This window comes from Papio anubis, chromosome 8 (genome assembly GCF_008728515.1).
Source record: "Papio anubis isolate 15944 chromosome 8, Panubis1.0, whole genome shotgun sequence".
Lineage (NCBI taxonomy): Eukaryota > Metazoa > Chordata > Mammalia > Primates > Cercopithecidae > Papio > Papio anubis.
Genome location: NC_044983.1, coordinates 26,737,474 through 26,758,694, shown reverse-complemented (window position 1 = coordinate 26,758,694; position 21,221 = coordinate 26,737,474). Strand labels below are relative to the sequence as shown.

At 36.5% G+C, this 21,221-nt stretch overlaps 1 protein-coding gene across 6 annotated transcripts in view; it reads right to left on the bottom strand.

Annotated features, from left to right (window-relative positions):
• Positions 1 to 21,221, bottom strand: part of FZD3 (frizzled class receptor 3) — a 73,229-nt gene that overhangs the window by 19,506 nt on the left and 32,502 nt on the right. For all 6 annotated transcript variants that reach the window (XM_009212769.3, XM_009212770.4, XM_017961892.3 and 3 more), the window contains one exon: positions 19,389 to 20,406. In XM_009212769.3, coding sequence (XP_009211033.1) covers positions 19,389 to 20,406 — 1,018 coding nt within the window. The remainder of the gene's footprint in view (positions 1 to 19,388; positions 20,407 to 21,221) is intronic.

Sequence of the window (21,221 nt, the reverse complement as noted above, 5' to 3'; positions counted from 1 at the left end):
ATTAAGCAACTATTTTAAAAATGTATGCTATATATTCATATATATATGTGAAATGATGTATGTTCAAGTATTGTACATATATCATATACCAATAGTAAAATATTAGAAGCAGTATGATTTATCCACTCAATGGAATACCATGAGGGCATGAAAAGATACTGAGGAAGAGTTTTCTCTTTTGGTATTGATCTCCAATATATCATTAAATGACAAGAGCAAGGTGGGGAAGTGTGTGTGGGAGCTACCAAGTGAGTAAAAGAAAGAGGGAGCAAAGGAATATACTTGTCTGTACACGCATGAATACCACTGAAAGAGGATATACAAATTCCTTATAAAATTCCAAGTAACCCTTGGAATTTTACTTGGAATTTTATAGAGGGGCACTGGGAAGCTGGGAAGCACAGGCAGTGATAGAAGAGAGACTTTTCCCATATACTTTTGTAGCTTTTGGGTTTCGAACCAGTAAAAACTTTTTTTTTTTTTTTTGAGACAGAGTCTTGCTCTGTCGCCCAGGCTGGAGTGCAGTGGCACGATTTTGGCTCACTGCAAGCTCCGCCTCCTGGGTTCATGCCATTCTCCTGCTTCCCAGAGTAGCTGGGACTACAGGCACCCGCCACCATGCCCAGCTAATTTTTTGTATTTTTAGTAGAGATGGATTTTCACCGTGTTAGCTAGGATGGTCTCGATCTCCTGACCATGTGATCCGCCCACCTCAGCCTCCCAAAGTGCTGGGATCACAGGCGTGAGCCACTACGCCCAGCCTCGAACCATTAAAAATTCTTAAAGATAAAAAAACAATTTAAAAAAATATATGTATGAAGATTCTAAATATAAAAATAAGTGCTGGGTGGGGCACTGGGAAACACCCTCACTGTTGGTAAACTGGTATAACCTTACTAGTACACAATCTTGTAAAACTTATAAAAAATTTAAATGTATATTCCATTTGATTCAGCAATTCTATTTTGAGAAATAACATCCTAAAGAAATAACAGGTCAATAATAGGGGATTGTTTAAATAAATTATGGTACATCCAAATTACCAAATAAACAGTCATTCAAAAAAATAATGTAAATGAAAAAAGGAAAATACAGACAGTGGTGTGCTGGTAAAAGTTCAACAACTGGCTCTCTGGGTCAAGGGAAGCCCTGATTTGCAGCATCTGCCAACTTCGATGGTCATTTTCAAGCAACCAGTGTGATATCACTGAACGTGGAGTTGCCTCTTACAGGCCTGAGAGCCAGCTACAGCACACAACTAGGTGTAGACCGATGTGCCAAATATGATCACCATTTATGTTTCAAAATTATACAGTCACTTGACAATAGGGATATGTGTCACTTGACAATAGGGATATGTTCTGAGTGATGCGTCATTAGGCAATTTTGTCATTCTGCGAATATCAGAGTGTAGTTAGACTAAACCTCGATGGTATAGCCCACTACACACCTAGGCTTTATGGTATAGCCTATTGCTCCTAGGCTACAAACTTGTACAGCAGGTTACTGTACTGAATAGTGCAAACAATTGTATCACAATATTAAATATTTGGGTATCTAAACATAGAAAGGGTAAAATAAAAATACAACATTATAATCTTATGGGAACACCATAGTCCCATATGCGGTCCATGGTTGACTGAAACACTGTTATGTGGTGCATGACTATAATATCTATAACATTATTTATACATATATTAAATATGACTTTTGGTATGTTTTTTAATATACCAATATGCACTGTTCTGGCCATCTATGACTGTGTAAAAAACTACACCAAAACTTAATGGCTTAAAGCAAGAATTTATTCTCTCTCAGTTCTGTGAATTGACTGGGCTCAGCTGGGTGATTCCCACTTGGGCTCTCACATGTAGCTGCAGTCAGATGATGGCTGGGGCTGGAATCATCTGGATGCTAGTCTGAGCTGGACATACCTACAGGATGGCTTCTTCACTCAAATGTCAGCTAGGATGGCTGGAAAAGATGGGAGCTGACTGAGAAGATCTCTCCCTCTCTCTGTGATTGATCTTCTCAATCACCTTTCTTTCTGTTTCCCTCCCTTCATGAAGTCTTTCTACACAGCTTAGGACTAGCCTGGGCTTCCACACATCTTGTGGTCTCAAGATAGTCTGACTTCTTACTAGAGGCTGACCTCTCCCAAAGCAAGCATTCCAGGAGATCTTGGCCAAGTCCTGGGGTCATACAGAATCACTTTTGTTGCATTCTACTAATCAAAGGCAAGTCACAGTGCCAGCACGATTTAAGGAAAGGGACTACTCAAGAGCAAGAGATGTGGTTCCCTGGTTGGAGGCAGGGGGCTGCATCTCTCTGAAGAGAAGCTACCATAGTGGTTGCTACATATGGTTGGAATGTTTGTCCCCTCCAAAACTCACGCTGAAACGTAAACCTCAGTGGGGGAATATTGAGGTGGGACCTTTAAGAGGTGTTGGGTCATGAGGGCTCTGCCTCATAAATGGATTAATGGGTTATCACAGGAATAGGACTGGTGGCATTATAAAAGGAGGAAGAGGGACTGAACTAGTACTTTGAGCCCTCTCGCTATATAACGCCCTGCATCAACTCAGGACTCTGCAGTTCCCATCAGGAAGAAGACCCTCACCAGATGCGGCCCCTTCAACCTTGGACTTCTTAGCCTCCATAACTGTAAGAAATAAATTCCTTTTCTTTAAAAATTACCCAGTTTCAGGTATTCTGTTATACTCAACAGAAAACAGACTAGAGACATAGGGATCAAAAAGTATGGAAAAAACGTAAATTGTGGTTATATTGATTTACAGGGGTAAGAGGGCTTTTCCTCTGAGTATGTTTTATCATTTTCTTCCCACATATTCTGGACTTTTTAAAAAGTAGAAAAGACTATATGTGTATAATCAAAATTGACAAAACATTTAACCAGAAAACTTTTACTGTATTAATGGAATTCCACAAGTTCAAGAGACACAATGTAAATTTATATTATGATAGATATCAACAAATGTTCTACAAATGAATTGCTCTAAGAAATTATCAAAAATTATACTGATATTTAATCTACAGTATATGATATAGGAATATCATAAATATGTAAAGTAAGCTATATAAATAAATCAATGATCAACTAGATAGAAAACACAATAAATTTGTAAATGAATCAATACCTAGGACTTATATTCTGCATACACAAACACATCCTTTCTTGCATTTTCCAATATGTATTATCCAATATGGCATACTACTTCTTAAAGGCAGATATTCACATAATATTAAGGAGGAACACATGAATGTAGTAGATAAAACAGGTTGAAAAGCGTAAAGTACTTAGAACTGTGTTTGACACCTAATAAATATTCAAAAATGCTTTTTTGGAGCACTACTATCCCAGAAGATATTAACAGGTAATCCATATTTTATCCGATTTTATTTTACCACAGAATATCTTAAAAAGATATTGGGTATTATGAGACTCTCCCCCTGCCCCTGAGGGATTAGACATTAATATATTCAAGGTTCTGAGAAGTCCTGAAGAATTGTTCATTTTGTTTACCTCAGTGTTTTCTAAGCTGATAGATACATTTTCCCCACTGAAAATTAAGGAGTTGGAATAGGTAAATTCTAAGATTTATTCTAATAGCCTATGAGCCTATTAATCTGGAAAAACTTTATAAGGGAATGAGAGACTAGTTTTGCTACAAAAGTTATTTTCCTTTTCCATTATTAAAAAATCTATCATATTAGTTAAAATGTACATATAACCATGACTGTATAATTTTTTTGGCTCACAAAAAGAGAAAATCTCATAAAAAAGGAGTGTGGGCCAGACGCAGTGACTCACACCTGTAATCCCAGCACTTTGGGAGGCCAAGGCGGGCAGATCACTTGAGGTCAGGAGTTCGAGATCAGCCTGGCCAACGTGGCAAAACAGCGTCTCTACCAAAAATACAAAAATTAGCCAGGTATGGTGGCAGGCGTCTGCAATCCCAGCTACTCGGGAGGCTGAGGCAGGAGAACTGCTTGAACCTGGGAGGCAGAGGGTGCAGTGAGCCGAGATCACACCACTGCACTCCAGCCTGGGTGACAGAGCAAAACTGTGTCTCAAAAAAACAAACAAACAAACAAAAAACAGTAGAGTGTGGCAAGGGAAAGAATGAGAGCTGGGAAGCAGACTTCAAATCACATTTGCTTATACTCAATAAATGGTGAGAAAACAAAGACTAACTGAAGAAAAATAATTATTTGTAAAGAGGTGACTTACATAAGTAATATGATGAAGAGGATGAAGGCAAAGAACATAAAAATTAAAACTAACAGAATTGTAATGAAAAAAGATAAAGAGAGCTAATCAGAGTTGATAGCAGAACAATTGTGTGATATGAAGAGCACTGGCCTGAGCAATGTGACATGGGTCCAATCACTTTTTATAAAATAAGAGGCTTGAACTTAATGACTTCAAGGCTGTCTTCAATTCTAGATGACTGATCATGAGTCAGAAAATTATCTGCCCTTGTTGAACTTACACTCTAGAACAGGGTAAGGGTGCAGCGCTATCAATGTATAGGAACTAAAGAAATCTTACAATTTCAGGTAGCAATAAGAACAAAAACACAAGGTAGGGGATAACGTGTGTGGGTGTGGTGTGGTGGTGGATGGGCAAGCTATTTTATTTATTTTTTGAGACCCAGTCTCACTCTGTTGTGCCCAGGATGGAGTGCAATGGCAGGATCTTGGCTCACTGTAACCTCTGCCTCCTGGGTTCAAGCGATTCTCCTGCGCCAGCCTCCCAAGTAGCTGGGAATTACAGGCATGCACCACCACGCCCAGCTAATTTTTGTATTTTTAGTAGAGATGGGGTTTCACCATTTTGGCCAGGCTGGTCTCAAACTCCCTGCCTCAGGTGATCCACCCACCTCGGCCTCCCAAAGTGCTAGGATTAAGGCGTGAGCCGCAGCACCTGGCCAGCAAGCAATTTTAGATCAAAGTGGTCAGTAAAGGCTTCTTCAAGGTCATGACATTTAAGTAGGGATTTAGGCAGAAGAAACGGCAGTAACAATAATCCTGACAGAACAAGTCTGTTGTCTCTGAAGAATAACAACAAGGCCAGCAAGGCTAAAAGTGAGCATGGATGGAAGAGATGTGGTAGGAGATGAAGTCAAAGAAGGAGGTAGGGGTCAAGTCATATATGGCACTGCAGGGAATAGTATTTAAAAAAAAAAAAAAAAAAAGGATTTTATTCTAAGAGTAATAGGAAGCCCTGGAGAGTTTTGTACAAACCGGCGACATGATCTCACTTATGTTTTTAAAACTCGCTCTGACTACTGTGTTGAAAACAAACAAAAGTAGAAGCATGAAGATGAATAGGAAGGCCACTGTGAATTACTGAATGGCTTGGACTAAGGTAGAGGTGGAGGTACAGAGAAGCTGAAGGACTGGATCTGAGATATGTGAGAAAGACAGGGTGCAGAGACAGCTCCAAATTTGTGTCTGAACAACGAGTGGACGATGATACCATTTACTGAATGGAGCAGAACTGGGAATGGGATGCAGGAAGCAGATTTGAGAAAAATTCAGAGCTGTGTTTTGGACATACTAAATTTGAAATGCTTTATAGACTTTCAAAAGGAAGTGTCATGTAAATAGATATTCTGGAACACAGAAACAAGGTTGGGCTGTATAGTCTAAAACATGGGACTGGATAAGATTACACAGAAAAAAGGAGAAGGGAAAGAAAACAGAGATCCTAGGAGAGACACCCTATCTTCCAACTTCTATTCTTTAGCACCTTAAACTGAATTGTCTGTGTAAATTAGAAATATTGTTCACATAACATAAATGCTTGCATAAGAGGGAAGGAGCGCTAAAAACAAAATCAGTAATAGCAATAACCAAAACCTCCAATTAGGCAAGAAGATTTGGAAAACAGCAAGGATGTAACACAGAACATTTTGCATTACAGAGTTCTGGTTAAAGCCAAAATTCCAGAAAAGACAAGTCAGCACCTGCCCATGGCAGGGATACAGTAAGAAAGCAACTCAAACAACACCTGTTTTTTGAACATGCCACAGGCAGAGTGTTGGAGCCAGAGGGCCAAGACACTACGGAAGAACAGCCAAGCTACTGCTATAAAGGAGTGTCCCCTTATAAATGAAGAACAAAGAGGAGGGAGAATACATTATCATCTACTTATAAATCACACAGAGACACAAAAATAGTGGGGTAGTTAGTATGTAAAATAGGCCATATACTAGCTAGAAAGGCAAAGCTCACTAAAGAAAAGTATTTAAATAAAGGAAATGGGATACAGTGTTTAGTTTTTATTTTTAAAAAGCCCTATAATAAACCGAATTTTATTTATTTGTTTATTATTTATTTATTTATTTATTGAAAGGGGCTCACTCTGTCACCCAGGCTGGAGTGCAGTGGTGCAATTCTCAGCTCACTGCAACCTCCACCTCCTGGGTTCAAACAATTCTCCTGTCTCAGCCTCCTGAGTAGCTGGGACTACATGCACCCGCCACCACGCCCAGCTAATTTTTCTATTTTTAGTAGACACGAGGTTTCACCATGTTGGCCAGACTGGTCTCAAACTCCTGACCTCAAGTAATCAACCTGTCTTGGCCTCCCAAAGTGCTGGGATTACAAGTGTGAGCCACCACACTTGGCTATAGAATTTTTAAAGAAAAAACTCACAAAACATCTCAGTTCCTTGCATAATTAAAATGGACAAATAAGAAAACTTTCAAGTATTCTTTTTAAGTGTTCCTGAAAACGCTATATTCCTATTGATGTTGTATCACCTTTGCAATTGGAAAAAACTTACCTGATGTATCCCAGCACTTTGGGAGGCTGAGGCAGGTGGATCACCTGAGGTCAGGAGTTCAAGGCCAACCTGACCAATATGGTGAAACCCTGTCTCTAAAAACACAAAAATTAGCCTGGTGTGGTGGTGGGTGCCTGTAATCCCAGATACTCGGAAGGCTGAGGCATGAGAATAGCTTGAACCTGGGAGGCGAAGTTGCAGTGAGCCGAGATCGTGCCATGGCACTCCAGCCTGGGCGACAGAGCGAGACTCCATCTCAAAAAAAAAAAAAAAAAAAATCCCCAAAACTTACCTGATGTATTTCTTTGATCTACCTGGAGAATACCTGGCAAAAAAGGGAGACATCAGCATCTACTTACTGTAAGCCCTGGGTCTTGATGACTGTCCCTGTTCTACAACAGCCTGGCTAGCTATAAATAGCCTACATTCACTGTCTTCTGAATCACTGATCTCCACTAACAGTGCTCCGATTTAATCTACAGAATTGCAATAACTCTTTTCAACCATCATACACAAACCATTTACCTGCGTTTTGATTTTTCTATTTAGATACATAATCCACAAAGACTTTGAGGCTTAAATTATTTTTAATTAAATAGAAAAAAAACTACTCATGCTAAGGGTGAAATACCCTGCAAAAAAAGAAAAACACTTAAAGTATTTTATTATTATTATTATTATTGTGGCAGCCTAAATTCAATACTTGTTTTTGAGACCTTAGCTTTGAATCAGGTTGGCAGAATCCTTGGCTTCTTTCCCTATCAAGAGGAATCTATACTTTACTAACAGAAGTACATATTGCATTGGGCTTGCTTTTATTTTTTTAAATAAATTCATTACAAAATATTGACTTATATCAAGCCTATGGTCACCTAAAGCCCGCATAAAAATGAGCTATTCATCAGGTTCATACAGAGTCTGTCATACAACTGGTAAGTGACAACAGTTCCTGAATGGAGGTCTTCTGATTCCTGCTTCTGTGTACTTTTTTTTTTTTTTTTTTTTTTGGGGAGCGGAGTCTACCGGCTCTGTGCCCAGGCTGGAGTGCGATGGCCAGATCTCAGCTCACTGCAAGCTCCGTACTCCCAGGTTCCCGCCATTCTCCTGCCTCTCAGCCTCCCAAGTAGCTGGGACCACAGAAGCCGCCACCTCGCCCGGCTAATTTTGTGTTTTAGTAGAGAGCCGGGGGTTTCGCCGTGTTAGCCAGGATGGTCTCGATCTCCTGACCTTGTGATCCGCCGTCTCGGCCTCCCAAAGTGCTGGGATTACAGGCAGGCCACGCTGCCTTGGCAGCTTCTGTGCGCAACTACACTACACTGCTTAGCAACCTTTACTGTTATTATGCTTTGAAAAGTCACTTACTCGCCCTATCAAATATAAAGGCTTATTATGTGATAGCAATTAAGACAATGTAGCCTTGAATAGAACAGCAAAACACATTTCACATATGGGAACTTGATATATGACTAAGGCAGTATTATAGATCAGTGGAGAAAAGATGAACTAGTCAATAAATGTGCATGCAACCTAGATTCCTCACACGCGCAGCTCACAACAGGGTTCGTGCTATGAGAATCTAATGCTGCTGCTTACCTGTCAGGAGGCTCAGGCAGTAATGCAAGCGATGGGGAGTAAATACAGATGAAGCTTTGCTGGCTCACCCACCACTCACTTCCTGCTGTGTGGACCTATACTGGTCCGTCGCCTGGGGGTAGGAGATCCCTGATATAGGGTATAACTATCATATTCCTAAAGACATTTTTATTTTTACTAGGGTTCTCCGTTTTTGTTTTTGTTTTTTTTAAGAGATGAGACAGAACTACAAACTAACTGTTCTTTAGTCATAGAATTATCTGATTTCCATGTTTATTTTCTCTTACTAGGCTATGAACTGTAGGGCAGAGGCTGTATTTTACTCACAGTTGCTTCTCCAGCAACTATCAATATGCCAAAATAGTACATATATAATAAATGGTTTTGCACTAATGAATGAATTTTGTAAAAGGGGAAAAACAAGTTGTGGTTTAAGGGAGAACAGTTTCTAGATTCATTTAATATTAGACCTAAGAAAAAAACCCTACAGATTATTCAATCCAATCCCTTAAAAATTTTAGAGATGAAGAAAGTTTAAACTTAGTGATTAGCCTACAGACACAAAACTAAAGATCTAGCCAGAACTACATGATGTCTCTCCAAATACTCAAACTTGTGTTTTTTGCATAGGAAGAGGTGTAAAGTGATGTTAAGTCTATAGACTTTGGAATCAGCTCACATCCCAACTCTGTAACTTACTGTATGACTTGGGATAAACTGTATAAATATATGAGACTCAGTTTTCTCCTTTGTAAAACTGAGTACAATATAACTTACTGGGCTAATGTGAGGATTAAATGAGATGACGTGTATAAATTGTTGAGCACAAGACATGACACACAGCATATAACTTAAAAAAACTAGACGAAACTATGATTATTAAACTATGTTGCTTCTAACTCTACTATTCTCATAAAATACTAAAATTATTTCCTTAAATTGGTATGGTAATGCCTTCAAAGATTACTGGAAATACGTCTTATTCACATGTGTTTATTACAGTGATATGTTAGAATTCATTTTTATTTATTTACTATAGTGATAGCAGTACTAGATTATATTGAATTATTATTTTTTTTTTTTGGAGACAGTTTCACTCTTGTCGCCCAGGCTGGAGTGCAGCACGTGATCTAGGCTCACTGAAACCTCTGCCTCCCGGGTTCAAGCAATTCTCCTGCCTCGGCCTCCTGGGTAGCTGGGATTACAGGCGCCCCCCAACTACACCCGGCTAATTTTTGTATTTTTAGTAGAGACCAGGTTTCACCATATTGGTCAGGCTGGTCTCGAACTCCTGATCTCAGGTGATCTGCCTGCCTTGGCCTCCCAAAGTGCTGGGATCACAGGCGTGAGCCACCAAGCCCAGCATATATTAAATATTTTTAATACTATTATGCAGTAGAGTAAAAGGATGATCCTCAAAAGTAGTAATGAGAATGCAACAATGACAATTTATATGGGACAGAAAAATGTCATAGGTCACCAACCACTGTTATAAAAGAATGATCAAAGATGACATAGAATAATACTTGCTATAGATGAGGGGTCAACAAACTACAGCCTGAAGACCAAATCTGTTGCAGTGCCTGTTTCTACAAATAAAACTTTATTGGAATACTTCCTTCCATTTGCTGACTTATTGTCTATGGCTGCTTTTGTACCATAGCAGCAAAGCTGAGTAGTTGTACCATAGCCACAAAGCTGAGTAGCTGCAACAAAAAGCAATGGCCAGCAATGTCTAAAATGTTTATTATCTGATCTTTTACAGACAGTTTGCCATGCCCTACTGTAGATAATGGCAAGTACATTGAATTTTTTCCTAAAAATGTGTAAGCTATTTGCATACCAGGTATTTCTGCAGTTAAGACTTAAACTGAACACACAGGTTATTCTGTTTAACAGAGGCCAGAATAACTTGTATATTTTATCATATTTATCCAAAAGTGTCATTTGACAGCATTTTACAACCAGTACATAACAGTATTAACGGTTTCTATAAATTTCTATAACAGTCTATGTTTCCTTCTTATCCTATTCTGTAATATTTTCTGGCAAAACAAGATATATAGAATATTTTTTCAGGGAATTCTCATTCTTTTCCTCTATTACAGAAACTAAATAATTTTGAGGTTTGGCCCTAGGAAGTCATAGGTAGGCAGGATATTTACCAATTTAAAGATTAGTAGCAAAAAAAAAAAAAAAAAAGGTTAGTAGTACTACATATTTATAAAAAAGAATTACTCATTGTCTAATGTTGGAAGCATAAAACATACCCATTTCCCTCATGGTCCTTTCATAAACAATTCTGACTCCTTTTGGAACTGCCTGGTAAAGGGAAAGACTCATCAGAAAATGAAGCTAAAATCATAACAAATTAGATTTAATGTTATTCTGCTATTTTTGTATTTTTCTGAATCAAGACTAGATAAAACAGATGGGATGCCTTGTGTGCTCAGAAGAACAGAAATAATATTTTTTGTTTGTTTTCTATAAAAATAATTTTGCTTTGAGATCAGGTCTCCCTCTGTCACCCAGGCTGGAGTGCAGTGACACGATCTCGGCTCCCTGCAACCTCTGCCCCCTGGGTTCAAGCAATTCTTCTGCCTCAGGCTCCTCAGTAGCTGGGATTATAGGTGCGTCGCCACCACAGCCCAGCTACTTCTTGTATTTTTAGTAGAGATAGCGTTTCACCATATTGGTCAGACTGGTATGGAATTCCCAACCTCTCAGGTGATCCACCCTCCTCAGCCTCCCAAAGTGCTGGGATTATAGGCATGAGCCACTGTGCCTGGACTATAAAAATAATTTTTAAAGAATTCTATAAATGGTTATAATGTGAATTTGACAGTCTTGGTTAAGCTGCCTGTATAACACATTTCTGTTGCTGAAATAAAAGTTCTAATGTCAAAATTCCTTGGGACACACTGCATTAAATTAGATGGATGAAACAGATGAAAAAAATGAAGGAAGGGGCATTTTAGGAAAGGAAGGAAACATGTGCTTTTCAAAATCGATGTTTAAAAGAAAAAAATTACTCTAGTGCAGAGTATAGGATAATCCTTTTTAAAGCCTCAAGAATTATGTACTTGTAGTAACAGGAGTTAATACTGAAATTTTACTTTGTGCAAAGCACTCTGGTAAGAGGTTTAAATTTCTCATTTAATCTTCATTGCCACCCATGAGGTACATATTACTGTATTTAGCATACTATTTCCTGCATTTTATATGAAGGAATGGTAGCAACAAGTCATAAACCCAGCCTGTCTGATTTTAAAGCCCACATTTTTAATGAATATCATGCTAAATTCAAATTCTTTTCTAGAAATATCAAGAATCTTTGAGAACTGTAACTCTTTCATAGGATACTTTGAAATTCTTAGAAGGCATTAAACAGAGGAAATTATTATTAGACCAAAAAAACCCAAATATCTGTAAAATTACTGATCTATTATTTTTAAATACACAATATAAAAAAAGTATTCTAGAAATAAACCAGCTTTTAAATTGTGAAATACTACTCTGACTACTCAGACTATGTTTCATAATTAATTCATAATTTAGGCATTCAATACTACTTTTCAAGTATTATTTAATAAACATTAAAAATGAGTCTTCTTGCTAAAAATGGTTGGTATAGTATTTTAAAATCTAGGTAGTGACATCAAAAACAAAGAGAGGCTGAAAGACGGTCATAGCCAAGAGGAGGCCAAGGAGACATGACTACTAAATGTCATCTCCTGGGTGGGATCTTAGAACAGAAATGGGACGTTAGATAAAAACTAAAGAAATCCGAACTAAAGTATGGACTTCAGTTAATAATAATGTATCCCTATTGGTTAGCCAATTACAACAGATGTACCACAGTGATATAAGATGTTAATAACAGGAAAAGCTGGTACAAGGCATATGGGAACTCACTGTATTATCTTCACAATTTTTCTGTCAATCTAAAACTGTGCTAAAACCTAGAATTTTATTTAGAAAACAGAAAAAACAAGCCAGTGAAACTGTTTTCAGCCACAGCACTCATTTTAAAATACTTTACACCCAGCCAATTTTTCTTTAAATTATGAATTTACATTCACGCGATTTGCACTAAACCCAATTGGTATTTTGAAAAAACATGATAAACAACTCACGAACTGATTTTTTCAGATATTTGAAAGTTTCTGTAATATGAGAGATAACTGTAAAGCAACCTTACTGGTTTTTAAGCAAATATATTCAAATATTTTCTCTTTCTAAGTCACCTGAGGAGACTGCTCCATCATTGCTTAAAACATTTAAAAAACTTACTAGGAATTATCATCAGCACCTACTAAGTGTTCTATAAGGCACACTCAATAACAGCAGATCTTTATTCAAGTATGTGGGGTATTACTTCAATATAAAAATTTCACATCACTGGTGCTCAATTCAGAAATCTGTGTAAGATTCCTCTAAAAATAAATTCTGAACAAAAACAAATATTAATATCCTAATATCTGAATATTTAAAAAATCAAAGTACGGCAAATTATTGTATAATTCCATTTATATGAGATATCTAGAATTAAATTCATAGAGACAAAGTAGAATGGTAGTTGACAGGGGATGTGGGGAAGAATAGGGAGTTATTGTTTAATGGGTGCAGAGTCTCACTGATTGGCTGATTTTTATTGAGATAGGGTCTTGCTCGCTCACCTAGGCTGGAGTGCAGTGGTGCAATCACAGCTCTCTGAAGCCTTGACCTCTTGGGCTCAAACTATTCTCCTGCCTCAGCCTCCCAAGTAGCTAGGACTACAGGAGCATGCCAACATGCCTGGCTAATTTTTTATTTTTTGTAGAAACGGGGTCTTAACCATTTTGCTAAGTCTTCTCAGTTTGAAAAGATGAAAAAGGTACTGCAAATGGATGGTGGTGATGGTTGCACAATGTGAATTTACTTAATGTCACAGAACTGTACACTTAAAAATGATTAAAATGAGAACGTATACATAATGTGTGTGTATGTGTATAAAACTACAATTAAAAAAACAGGTGGCTGGTCCTCTAGTTTATCTGTAGGCTACAGTTCAGATGGGCTATAGTTTGCTGATCCTTAAGCTAATGTAACTGTGTAAGCCACATTACTTCTTTCTGCTTTAAATGCTTTTGAATGGCAGGAATGAAGCCATGCTGTCTATTTGAAAAGGTTGTTGTGGATATCAGTAACCACAGATTTTACCCACAATGACGTCTATACAAATAAGAGTTCATATTTATAGTGCTTTATTTTTTTTGAACAGGCCAGGTTTAACTCAACATCTACTTACGCAAGCAAGATTGGAAAGCACAAGAATCACAAAGGAATTCATGGGACTCACATATAGAATAAAACTTTAGCCACACCAGCACTATTTTCTAGAACAGTCTCTGAATTATTATGCTAAAGAGAAAGGAAATCCTAGAAAAAAATACTTATTGGAGGGAATTTTTAAAATGTATTCAAGTGTTATTAACCCATGAGATGTTAGGGTAAAAAACATCCCTTTCCATCAGCTTTGTGAAGGGACATTTCTGTGAAGAACAAAAAGCCAGAGAGAGATTCCCAAACTTCAATAAATAAAGGTTCTCAAAAAAAAAAAAAAAAAAAAAAAATCATAAAGTTGCTTAAAGCTAAGTTCAGGAGACAGAATGAGTGTGAATGACCAAACTGGTTAATAATGGTCTTTTGGTTAAATTTAAAGTAACTATTAAATGTATTTTTAAAATTAGAAAATATTGACAATAAATGAGTTAAGCTTTCAATTCAAGAATCTAGAAAAACAAAGGAATTCTAAAGAAAGCAGTAGGAATGAAATAAGACCAGAAATAATTGAATTAAAAAGATAATCTTTGGTGGGCACAGTGGCTCAGGCCTGTTATCCCAGTGCTTTGAGAGGCCAACGAGGGAGGATCCCTGAGGCCAGGAGTTTAAGACCTGCCTGGGCAGCATAACAAGACCCCATCTCTACCAAAAACAAACAAATAAAAAGAAATAATCCTTTAACAAGATTGATCATGGGGGAAAAAAAGGAACATATATATTAGGAACAAAAAGTAAAATGGTAAAAACATTTTAAAAATGAACAAATTTATGCCAATGTATTTGAAAAGTTAGATGAAATAATGTTCCAGAAAAATATAAATGAAAAAAAAAATGCCTCAAGAAGAAATAAAAGACCTGAATAAAACCATTAGTATTGAAGAGATTAAATGGTTAACTTATAAAAGCCTACTTTCTTAACCAACTTCTTTCCTTTCACTTCAAAGATACGAGGACAGAGTTTTACAGGAGGACGCGCAAATCCTTTCCAAGAGTAGGCAGCTCTTACATGAAATATAAAACTTGGAAAGCAAGTGAGACAGATTGGTCCCTACTTGCAAACAACATGATTTCTAGAAAGAATACCTAAGAGAATCCATACACAATCAGAACTAATAGGGGTTCCACAAGGATGTCTGATATAAAACCAATACACAAAATCAATCGGGCCAGGTACAGTAGCTCACACCTATAATCCCAGTCTTTAGAAAGCCAAGGTGGAAGGATCACTTGAGACCAGCCTGGGCAACACAGGGAGACCCCATCTCTACAAAAAATAAAAAAAAATTAGCCAAGTATGGTAGCACACGCCTGTAGCCCCACTTACTGGGGGGATGAGACAGGAGGATCACTGGAACCTGGGAGTTCATGGTTACAGAGAGCTATGACTGTGCCACTGCACTCCAACCTAGGCAACAGAGCGAGACTTTGTCACAATAAATAAATTAAAAAATTTTTTAAATGGCATGCCTGTACACCACCAACAACCAATTTAATGAAAATGTAAATAAACAAGATATCAAAACTCAATATTGCAAAAACAGCAGTGTTCCCCAGATTCATTTATAAATCGAAAACGATTTCAATGAAAATCCTGACAGTGTTTTCATGGAGAATTGATTTTAAAACTCATACCGAAGAGCAAAGTACCAAGAATAGCTAAAATAGTTTTGAAGAAGAAGAACAAGGTAAGGAAGATGTGAAGTTGACACATGGTTATACAAATGAGAGAGCCTAAAAATCAAACTTGTGCATGAAAGAGGTTGCATTACAATTGAAATAGATGAAATATTTGATCTATGATGCAGAAAGCACATGTCTTATCCATATGGAAAAATAAAATTATGATATTCACAAAAATAAATTTTATGGGATTAGAGATATAACTCAAAAAAGCAAATTGTAGAAACTGCTAGAAAAAATACAGCAGGCCCTTTTAATGACTTTAGTGGCAGGGAAGGATTATCTTAAAACACAAAAGACAAAGCACAAATAAAGTGAAAAGACAAGCCACAAAGCAGAAAATATCTGTAATGCAAATGACTGGCAAAGAATACCAAGAATATTTAAACAGTAAAAAGCAAACAATCTAACAGAGCAATGGACAAAGATAAAAAATAGGTAAATCACAGAGAAACCCCAAATGGCCGATAAAAATACGAAAACACATTCAACCTTACTTATAATAAGAAAAAGGTAAATTACTACAGAATTAAGATATTATTTCAAAGGTTGGCAAAAATTTAAAAGCCTGAGAGTGCCAAAATGGGCACAAAGGGGAAACGCATACTCTGGTGTGAGTATAAATTAAAATAACCACTTGAGTTGAACGTGCTTATAGCCTACAATGCAAAACTTCCAATAGAAGCTCTTGTTCATATGTAAGAAATGAAGGTGTTATAAGAATATTCACTGAAAAATGGCTTATAACAAAAAATTAAAAATGACTATGAAATTCATCAATAAATGAGTGAATAAATTACAGTATATTTATACAGTAGCATACTCCACTGCAGTTAAAACAAATTATCAGTACACAAACCAACATACATATTCTCAAAAACAGAAAAATGAGTTAAAAAATGAGCTACAGAATGATCTCACGTATATGCATTTTAGAAACTTGCATCAACAGCAAATTTCATGGATACATAAACACTCAGCAACAGTATAAAAATATTCAGGAGAATGAAAAATACCATATTTATGAGAAGAGTTTCTCTAGGGAGGGAGACAGAAGAGGAATGGGAATATGGAAAGGAACAGAGGAGGTATTAACTGTATCTTTAATATTAGATACATAGGTACACAGACAGATATAGATACATATGCCATAATTTCAAGATTTCACAGTAGTTGGGTTGTGAGTACATGGATATTTATTTTCTATATCTCTATATATTTGAAATATGTTATAAATTTCCTTTATATTAGTAAAAGGAAACATTTTAAAAACTAGAGTTGTAGTATTAACATAAATGCAACTCAAAAACAAAATGTTGAGTTAAAGAATTTAGTCAAACATGGGTGAAACAAACATTTTTTATAACTACATATGTATTGGTAATTGTATCGGCTTTTATGGGAATGAACAACTCCAAATTCACGATGATGGTTGTCTCTGGGGAGCGAATAAGAGGAACAGGATGAGGGAAGGGTACACAGGAAGTTTCAGCTAAATTTATGACTTCTTTTAAAAGTCTGAAACAAATATTGCATTTGCTAAAGCTTACTACTGGATGGCTTTTAAAAAACATATTTATATGTAAATAATGGTAGCAACAACAATAATAGACAATAACAAGTAAGAATAGAGCCAACATTTTGAGCACCTATTATGTAGTAGCCACACTTCTCCTATCCAAGGACTAACCAGGCCCGACCCTGCTTAGCTTCCGAGATCAGAAGATATCGAGAGCATTCCGAGTGAAGTGGCCCTAGACTAGTAGCCACACTTCTAAGTATTTACATGCATAATCCTAAAAACAACCCTAGGACGTAGATTCTATTACTATCCTCATATTATGAAGAACTGAAGCAGAGAGAGGTGAAGTTCATCCAAGGTTATAAAGTTAATTAATGAAAGTAAGAAAAGAAGCTAGGACTCCTACAGTTTAATACCTTACAGTTTAATACCTTTGTTGTTATTATCATTTGTTATTCATTTCTGTATGATGGAAATATTTCTTAGAAAACACTATTAATCCCGCCCCCAACACACACACATATATATTTCAGTGTAGTTCAAACTGGTTCTAAAGATGCTAAAAGAATTCTAGGTATGTCATGAAAAAAGCAGCATCCCAACTACTCTACTGATTTACATGTTTGAGGTTTGGTATTTTTTAAGACCATTATTTCATGGTCAAACATTATTTCTTCAATAGCCCTAAAATAATAATTTACAATCTTAGAAACTGACATGGGGAAGCATAAAATATAACTCAACATCTCTCTCTCAGAAGGAAAACTGGATTTTTACCTTTAGGTCTGAAAACTCGTATTAGGAGTTTTTAGTAAGCAGTTCTGGCAAGAAATTGAATGAAATTTCAATTATTCATTTTTTCCTAGTCTCTTAAGTTATGAGTTGGTTTATTTTTTAAAAATCAGTACCTAATATTATACAATGATAAATATTATTTGTATAGGACTATTTATACCAAAATAAAAGGGAAATTGGCATTCTCAGTGATCAAAAATGTATCAGCATTTATTATGTGCTAACTCCATACTCTCTGTAGCAGTAACCACTTCTTAAATGTACATTTCTGTTACCATGTCTTAAAAATGTCTTCTCTTCTCAAGCTATATACCCACATTCTCATTACTATTATCTACAGAATGTCTTCAAAACACAAAAAAAGAAATTCTTCCTTTCAAAGAATTCACTGTATAGTAGTAGGGGAAACAAACTAGTAAACAAAAGTTATCTATAATACATAAGTACTTCAATAAAGGTATTTAAAAGTATTAGAGTAACAAAGGTTGGAGGAGATGAAAAGGTGGCTGGTGCACTTTTATAATAGGAAATCTGGAAAATGACAAACAGGAGACACCACATTAGAGTACTCTTTTAAGAAAACTTGTTTTAAAAGAAACAAGAGAGGCTGGCATGGTGGCTCATGCCTGTAATACCAGCATCTGGGGAGGTCCAGGAGGGAGGATCACTTGAGGCTAGGAGTTCGAGACTAGCCTGGGCAACGTAGTGAAACCCCATCTCTTAAAAAAAGAAATAAAAAATGAGCTGGGCATGGTGGTGCACACCTGTAGTCCTAGCTAATCGGGAGGCTGAGGCAGGAGGATTGCTTGAGCTCCTGGAGTTTGAAGCTGCAGTGAGCTGTGATCATGCCACTGCATTCTAGTAAGACCCTGTCTCTAAATAATAATCGTAAATATATAAAAGAAGATAGGGTAATAGTAGGAACATAGATTCTAGAAGTACTAAAGATGGGAGAGAGAAATACTTAGCATTAACTCCTCTGATATATTTTCCTTGACTACATTTATCTAAGACTAAATCCTAGCTGTTCATTTACTACTCATGAGCAAGTCATTTAACATTTCAAAGCTTCAAATATGATGCTAGATGTTCAAGAACTCTAAATTACAGAGGGAATCTGAATAAATGATCTCTAAAGTTCTTTCTAGATTTGAAATTCCATAATTCTAAGACTACCAGAGGCTCTGAACTCTAAACTCAAAAAGAAATCACAAAATATTCAGTATGTAAAGAAGAAAAATCAAGATCATTAAGAGTTTTTATACTTGCATCTTATTTTTGCAAAACTGCTATTAATAAAACAATTTCTAACCTGAACATCAGTAAAATTCCCATAAAAAGACAGCACAGTTTTATAAATGTTGGTAAAGTGCTTCTCCCCCACAATACTGCACACTTCTGGAAAAAAAAAATCACCAATAGAAGTACACTGCTTAAAAGCCCATAGCGTAGACTTGTAAGTCATCTTTTAAAATGAAGATGTCTATCAAATATGTGTATTACATATTTACTACAAAGTATTTATCTCACCCTTAAAATGTTAACGTACAAGTTGAAGATTCATGACATTTCAAAAAACAGCTGATATTAACTCATTATAGTAATATGCTTTTGTTTTATTATCACACATTCTGAAATTTGTAACAAGGTTTCCCTTACCTGATATGGACACGGAATGTGATATTCTCTGCAGCGTTCTTGTATCCACGTTGTTTCCCAGATGCCACGGTAAGCTTGCTCATAAAAGTAGCATCCAATTACAACCAAGAGTGGTACGAGATAAAGAATGCTGAAAACACCAATCCGGATCATAAACTTCACTAATTTATCTTGGTTCTCCTTTTCTAATGGAATCTCAATTCGAACTCTGTTTAGGGATATAATGCCAGCTAAGAGGAGAGAAACCCCAACTACCACATACAGGCAGAGGGGAGCAAGAACAAAATATCTCAATGCATCAACATCGTAGAGGCCAACAAAACACACGCCACTAATATTATCACCTTCAATTTTATTCATCGCTAAAAGGATGATAGTTAGAGTTCCAGGGATGCCCCATGCACTGGCGTGAAACAGCAATGCTTTCTTCTCAATAGCTTCACTACCCCACTTTGGCACAGCTGCTAAAAACCATGTGATGGTAAGAATTACCCACCATACACTGCCAGCCATAGTAAAAAAATAGAGTACCATAAAAAGCATGGTACAGGCTTTATTATGAGATCCTTGTGTCACTGTAGAAGCCTTATATTGTGCAGGGATGGACGCATTGCAGGCTACTCGATCCTCAAGCAAAAATCCAATGAAGAAAATTAAGGATACCATCATGTAGCAGACTGCATAAAATATAATAGGCCTTTCAGGATAACGGAATCTTGTGACATCAATCAAAAAAGTTAAAAAAGTAAACAATGTGGCAGAGAGGCAAATGATTGAAATCAATCCTATGAAATAGCGAGCAAATGATAGTTCTTCTCTCCTGAAGTACATATTTGGACAAGGAGGTGAACAATCACGCACGTGCAGAAAAGAATAACCCAGATCAGGATCAATTTTTAACTCTCGGGGACACCAAAAACCATAGTCTCTCTGCACTGCCACTGGGGCTCCTTCAGTTGGTTCTCCAGCTAAATTCAGATCCACAAGTCGAGGATACGGCTCATCACAATCTGGGAACCTAAAAAACAAAACAACATGAGAACTATTTTTACTTATGGGGAAATCTACCACGATCTAACAATTTGGATTTCCAAATCTGGCACTCACAACCTTATTTATTCCTGGAGAGCAAATGTAATATGTAGAAATAAAGTAAATGGTGATATCTTGTTTGTGGTCCATACAACCAGATTTTTGACAGTTGAGCAAAAAATACTAGTTGTATGTCTTCAGAAAGTATGATAGCCTCGAGACAAAGAAAACAAGGTTGTGTTGCAGATATTTATGCAACTAAGGAGACCATTATCATGAACTCCCTTCATCTTTAATTTTTTTGCCAATAACTGTTTCTAAGACTTTAGACTCCCAGTAACTAGCTGTTTGCTGTTTTATATGTATCATATAGTTTCTAAGAAACTATCATTAAGTTTGCCAAACACATATATAACCTTATACTGTAGATGATTAATATCTTCAAATTTTTTAGATTTTCTAATACAAACCGTTTTCTTTACAAATAATTATAAAGCCAATGACAGAATGTATTGCATTCAAGTATTTATTGGAACATCGCAATATGCCAGGAGTTAAAAAGATAAAAATACAGATCTCTATCATTGAATCTAGAAGGAGACACATACTTATAAACACAACATACACAAAATATAGCAGTGTGACACTCTGCTAGCAATTAAAATCTGTATGAGGTACAAAAATGATAATGATAAAGACAAATTAATTACCTAAGTGGTAGGAATTATGAAAGACTTCACAGAGTAAGTTCCCCAATACAGGATTTTAAATCAGTATTAGCAGTAAGCCAATCAGCATTCT